Source organism: Cucurbita moschata, unplaced genomic scaffold (assembly GCF_002738365.1).
Source record: "Cucurbita moschata cultivar Rifu unplaced genomic scaffold, Cmos_1.0 Cmo_Scf00025, whole genome shotgun sequence".
Lineage (NCBI taxonomy): Eukaryota > Viridiplantae > Streptophyta > Magnoliopsida > Cucurbitales > Cucurbitaceae > Cucurbita > Cucurbita moschata.
In genome coordinates, this window is record NW_019268541.1 from 1,198,450 (window position 1) to 1,205,250 (window position 6,801).

The 6,801-nt window shown below is 32.6% G+C and overlaps 1 protein-coding gene across 3 annotated transcripts; it reads right to left on the reverse strand.

Annotated features, from left to right (window-relative positions):
• Nucleotides 1-2,258: 2,258 nt before the first annotated feature.
• LOC111461807 (protein ELF4-LIKE 4-like) lies at nt 2,259-4,132 on the reverse strand. 3 transcript variants are annotated; one of them, XM_023105471.1, is made up of 2 exons: nt 3,827-4,132; nt 2,259-2,911 (listed from the first exon to the last, which is right to left on the reverse strand). In XM_023105471.1, the coding sequence occupies exon 2, from the start codon at nt 2,890-2,892 to the stop codon at nt 2,548-2,550; it is 345 nt and encodes a 114-aa protein (XP_022961239.1). In that variant the 5' UTR covers nt 2,893-2,911; nt 3,827-4,132; the 3' UTR covers nt 2,259-2,547. The 3 variants fall into 3 exon arrangements, with proteins under 3 accessions (XP_022961239.1, XP_022961238.1, XP_022961237.1); XM_023105470.1 differs by having other exon boundaries at nt 2,259-2,926; nt 3,827-4,129; XM_023105469.1 differs by having other exon boundaries at nt 2,259-2,931; nt 3,827-4,126.
• Nucleotides 4,133-6,801: the final 2,669 nt, after the last annotated feature.

Consider the following 6,801-nt stretch of genomic DNA (forward strand, 5'->3'; position numbering starts at 1 on the left):
AAAAAAAAAAAAAAAAAAAGCAAAAGAAACTTCAGAAGAGTAGCTTCATTCGTGACGATGTTCTATAAAATTTTGACAACCAAGTACAGTAGAGGTAAATGGTTGTCCCGTAAACCTAGTTCCGTTAGACCTAACGTCGAATTATTATTAATTAATTAATATGATATTGGACCCATAATAGGTTTTTTTTTAAAAAAAAAAAAATTAAATTTGAAAGGCACGTGGGTGGATTATTATTGTTATGATTAAAATATTCCAACAGCCATAGGCATAGTAGAACTCAAATAATTCAAACAAATACCCCTTTTTTTCAATCTCTTTCCCAACCACTTTCCTGGGAATATTTTTGTAACCCTTTTTTTACCATTCTATTTTAGAACCAAACATCAATGCCAATAAATGTTCAATTAGGGGAACTATGTAGAAACCGAAAAGTTCGATCCAATTGGGTTAGTTCCATTGGTCTTGTCGTTTTAAGTATAAAGCACAATTCTAATTGTTCGGTTCGATTTTAACCTATCTTAAGTTTGATTATTGGGTTCACCCCTAGTTTCCCATAAGATAAATAAAGTTGCATAAGATAAATAAAGTTGCAGAATCTTAACTTATCGACATTTGTCGATCAGAGCATAATTCAATAGATCAGAGCATAATTCAATAGATAAGACACTAATTATTGTTGAGTATTGATTCCTCACCTCCACAATAACTAAACTAAAAACCCCTTAAATTAGTTATCTATCTAGTAGACACATTTAGAACCATGAGGCTAATAGTAATACCTAACGAATCAAAGCAGACAATATTTACTAGCTGTTACAACTTGCACAAATCTAAACTCATTGATACTCGTCAATTCGAGCATAGCTCAATAGATAAGACACTAATTACTATCTCAAACGTCGAGTATTCGTTCCTCACCTCCACAATAACTAAACTAAAAAAATTTATTGATTTTTTTTTGTTGAACATCGATGAGAACGACTCTTGAGAAGTTCAAATCAGAGTCGTTTTTTCACCCCTTAAATTAGTTTATCTCCCTAGTAGGCACATTTAAAAACATGAGGCTAACAACAATACCTAACGAGTCAAAGCAAGCAATATCTACTGGCTGTTACTCCTTGTACAAATATAAATTTATTGACATTCGTCCATTCAAGCATAGCTCAATAGATAAGACACTAATTACTATCCCAAACGTCGAGATTCGTTCCTCACCTCCACAATAACTAAACTAAAAACTTTATTGGTTTTCTTTGTTGAACATCAATGAGAACGATTCTTGAGAAGTTCAAATCAGAGTCATTTTTTCACCCTAGTAGACACATTTAAAACTACGCGGCTAACAACAATACCTAACGAGTTAAAGCAGACAATATCTACTAGTTGTTACAACTTGCACAAATCTACACTCATTGATACTCGTCAATTCGAGCATAGCTCAATAGATAAGACACTAATTACTATCTCAAAAGTCAATAATTCAGTCATCACCTCTAGAATCGTTGAGTGAAAAGCATCCAACTTCTTCGACTAAAGTAAGAAAGGTAGATCTCTCAACTACACAACAAACATCATGACAACAATTTATACTATTTGAAACAATAAAATCAAGTTCATATGAAAAGGGTCCACCAGAAAAAGGAAGAAAAAGACCAATGAAAAAGATAAAGGAGGAAATGAGAAGGTTGAGGAATCAAATCATTATGAAGCAAGTTTTGTAAGCTAAGAGAGAAAAAAGAAAGAGTGGCTGAGGAATTTGAGCTCATTCCTAACCCACAAAACAGGCCCCTTCTCTTAAGCCACTTTGTCTTCTAGTTCAGAATGGCTTTGGATGTTTTCACATCTCTCTGTCACTTAAAATCTCAGTGTTTTGTTTGAAGTCCCCAAAGAATACTATAATTTGCAAAGCAAACCCCAAAAACAAGAGTCAAAAAAGCAAATGATCCTCTTCATGGTGATGGAGAATCAAACAGAAAGCCTCTGTAATAAGCTCAATCATGGACAGTAAAGATCATTTACAGTAAACTTTCTGAAGAGAAAGCAACAGAAGAGGTATGTGTTCATAGCTTTCATAGAAGAAGACCCAAAACAGTAACCATGAGAGTTCATAGCTTTCATGGAAGGGAAATTTGAAGCAGAAAGGTAAAAGGAAGATGAGATTATGGCCCAAATGAACCTTATTTCTTGTTTCATGTTAAAGGGTCAGTGAAAAACTAAAACAGGAAATAAGATTCTTTCAGGAACAAGGCATGGAATCAGATGAGAATTTGATGCTTAATTTCGTCAAGAAGATTCATAGTTAGGGCAGAATAGAAATTGAATACAGAATCAGGACAATTATTTTCTCTAAGCAACCCAGAAGAGTGATGATCAAGAACTAAGTAAAGCTAGATAGTTAAATCATACAAGAAAGTTACAGAGAATCTATGGATATACTAGCCTTTTTTTTTTTTTTCTTGTTTTCCTTTGTTTTTTTGACAGAGACGAGAAAAGCCTTTTCTCCTCTCCCACACGCCAAAGAATGGAGAAGATGAATTTTGTGGGTTAGGCAGCCCTGTTTCTCTTTTGGCCTGCTTTTCCATCTGATTTCAAAGCTCCACTGGAATCACCTTCTGAAGAAACTTCCATGGATCTAGTGAAGGAACATGAAAGATCAGCATATAAGTCCACAACCCTCCTGATATTGTTGTTTAATTCTCGGATCAGACCCACATTTCTGTTAAGATTATCAGGGATCTTTGATTCATGATTCTGGTTTATCTCGCTGATGAGCAGCTTGTTTTGATCCAAGATGTTTTGAACTTGAACAAAATTCTTCTGAAATGTCTGTAAAATCTTGGTATCAATCTGTGCACTACTCCCAAGCCCTGAAAATGTGTCGCCCTCCATGCTTTTACAGATCAGGATTCTATCAAATCAGAACCTTCTCTGCATCAGAACATGGAAGAACAATGGGAAGAACAAGAAGAAGATGAAGAAGAAGAAGAAAACCATGAGGAAAAGAAAACGACTGTTCTTGGTAATTCATAAATCTCTGCCTAACTGAGAACCCATAAATGTGAAGAAACATTTGGTAATTTTTTTCTTTCTTTTTTGCTGTTAATTTAAGCACATGAGACAAGAACTGTAGAAAGGAATCATGACCTCCACGTTCCAGTTTTGAAACAGAAGAATCAGATAACAAAGAAGGAGGTTTTTAAGTATAATTTTTTTAATTGATGTATGATGAGATGGGGAAAAAGCAGAAGCATTTCCATAAAAGGGAACCTTTTTTAATGTGCTCAGAGGACACCCACCTAAGGCTCAGAGTTCCAAACCAGTCAATGATGCAGAAATATGAGCCCATGAGGGCACCTCAATAGAGACAGCATTATTAATCCTCTCAAATGCATACTACTCAACCTATAAACTCATCTACGCATTAAAATAATACAAAATCTCAATTCGCACAACAAACATCTTGAGATTAGGAAGGATTCTCGTCTCCGAATTCCAGAATCCTTCCCCAACCATCACAAATCCGTAATCCAGAAGCCAGAAACTTCAAATTGAACCACGAATTCCATAAAATCTAACCAAATCAGTTCCTATCAGAGAGTATACAGAATCAAAAACCTCCAACACAAGGCAGATAGATAAAATCAAGATCATTATCTAACAGAAACGCAACCGACGCATCAAACTCAAAAAGGAAACTCCCAAATCCAGAAGTAAAAATCGAAAACAGAAAGAACTAAACAGATTAATTATGAATTGCTTTTGTAATCGTACACGAAGCAGCAGTTAGCAAAAGAGATTCAGAAAAGATAAAAATAGTTAGTACCTTGAAAATCTGGAGCATTATATTCGGAGAGAAGAAGACACACGGATTGAAATGAGAAGACCTCACAAAAGAAGAAGGTCCCAAGGACGAGGAGCAGTATAAAGATGAAGAAAAAGGGGGAAAACAAAATCAAAATACACAGAAATCCAAAGAACAATGGAAAGAACAAAAAAAAAAAAGGGATCGCCGCTTCAATCGAATCTCCCGAACAGGCCCCCTTCTGAATCCTTGAGAATTACAATAGAAAAAAAAAAAGGCTTTAGAGAGAGAAACTGAAAGAGGGAAAGTGAGAGAAACAGAAAGAGAGAGGAATATATAGGATTTGACAGTCACGCTCCCACCAAAAAAAAAAAAAAAACCTCTAATTTCTTTTTTATAAATATAGATCCATCCTAATTGAAACTTCCACTTCCAGAAAAAAATGTTTAAAAGAATTGATAGTCACTACTCGAACATTAGACTCTCATGTGTCCGTGCTAAACTACTTACGACATATGTTCTAGATGGATGTTCGAGACAGGAAACGACATGGGTCAGTTCCTAATAGATGTGTCCGAGTAAGTCAAGATGGTCAATGCGTCTCGAAACAGGAGACGACATCACAATGCACGGGTCGTGTTGGGAAACGAGATGAGCATGAGATGCAACGTTATTGTGTGGCAACAATTGAACATACACGTACAGACAGCATGTGTGACTGAACAAGTTTGGATTTTGCACAAACGATGTTCTATTGGCGAAAGCAAACCTTGCCGACAATTCGACGAAGCCACAAAATTGGGTGAAAAATAAATATGGGTCTGAGTTCCCTTAAGACTCGGGATGTCGTCAAGACACATGGACTCTGTCGATGGGGATCAAGATGGCAAGATGAGATGCGACGTTGCATTAAGAGACCTTGCCCCGAGTAGAGCCAAGGTCGAGGCGAATGACTTGGCCTAGTGTAAAAGGCAAGTCGGATGTGTTGCAAATGATTGAAAATGCACGCGCAGGCGGTGTGTGTGGTTGAACAAACTTGGATTCCGCGATGTTCGATTGACGAAACAAACATCGCCTAAGGTCGGACAAAGCCACAAAGCCGAGGCGAAAAATATATATGGGGCTTAATTCACCTCAGGCTAGCCGTGAGCATGTCCAGATCACGGTAAAAAAATGTAGGATCGTGAGTGTATCAAGATCACCCGTCACACAGTCGACAAAGTATTTTTAATAATTTAAAACAAATTTTAATAATAAGAAAATTACAATTAAAATGGTAAATTAAAACCATTTGGACAATTTCATACAATATTTTATTTATTCAAAAAAAAAATAGTGAGATTTAGAACTCAAAAAGGGAAAATAAAAAGAAAAACGTATCCACGTGTTTATTTATTTATTTATTTATTTATTGCAGTTTGATTCGGGGGGGTTGGAGCTGCAATCCAGTGTGTTTCGCTCAGATGCAAATCTGGGTGTGTCCACGTGGAAATTAATATGGACGAGGGTATAATATTAAAATATCTGACAAAGCAGAACGTGGGGCCCACGGTAAAAAGAGTTTGGAAAGCACTTTAAAATGCTCCCATGAAATTTCCTTGGAATTTGTATTCTGAATTTCTGAATATATATATATATATATATATATATATATTTATTATTATTATTATTATTATTTAAATAATTTTAATTGGAAGGGAGGCGGATATTAATTATTCGATGGGACGTATCGAGTTATTGTCTTTTTATTTATTTATGATTATTATTATTATTTTGTCTAAATTTATATGAGCTATGGCTTGGTTGGTGCTTTACTTTTTCATCTTTAATCAATTATTATTATTTACTTTAAAATAAAAAATAATTTATATGTTATTATTATTATTATTCTTTTAAAATTTTCTTAATTTGACTAAAAAATTATGAAAATAAAATCATATTTCAAAAATTAACTAAAAACACACAAATTGTAATATCTTTTTCATTTTATTTTTTTTAGGATGTAAAAATTATCGTTAAAAAATATTATTTTATAATAATTTAAAAATATATTTAATTTTAAACTAATTAATTAATTTGTCTGACCAATTAAATCCATTAGGAAATAAACTAATGTTTTATCAATAATCATGTGGATTAGACGCTAATCATGTTTATCATCTACCCATGCGAAATTTCCTGGAAATTTGTTAACTTTAATATATATATATATATATATATATATATATTGGTTGTTGAAGATTCAATGTCTCGGGTCAACGGTTTCATTTTTATTAATTGATACATATTAGCATTAATTAACTTAAACATAGTTCAACTAATTTAGATAAACATTTGTTTTTCAGATTTAGTTGTATAATATTGTTATTTTTTAAAAATAATATTTATGACGATACATGTTATATAATAATTAAAATGTCATAAATTTCAAATATCAAATATTTACAAATTACGACACATTATTAATATCTGTTACAAATGTCATATACTTTTATGTCCATAACAATCTTAAAAGTCCGGTAAGGTAAGATAACTCTGTTTTTTGGTTGGTTGGTTGACCCGACAAAAAAATGTCAATCCAGGAACTAGCTATAAGTTTTTTATTTTTTTAAAAATTCAACTAAACGAAAAAAATCTAATTTAGGACGAAAAAAAAGTAATATACATTAATTAAAAAATTGTAAAAATGGAAGAAGAAAAAAAAAAAGACTTATCCAACCAATATCTTAAATTCATAATTATTTAATTATTCAAAGTTGTGAGAAAAAAAATAAAGAGAATAAAAATGAGAATAAATTAAATTATATATTCGTTCAAAGATAAATTATTCTGGAATCTTCTTGATGCAAAGCAAAAATTTAAAAATAAAAAAGCCAGAGAAAATCAGCAAAAAAAGAAAAAAAAAAAGAATCGGAATATAAATATGAGAAATTTAATTGCATCACGCCAAGCATTTTTCCTTTTTTTTTTTTTTTTTTTTTTTTTTTTTAACATTA

What these genes read in the sequence shown, in the direction of transcription:
- LOC111461807 (XM_023105471.1), bottom strand. Translation starts at nt 2,892, where the DNA reads ATGGAGGGCGACACATTTTCAGGGCTTGGGAGTAGTGCACAGATTGAT.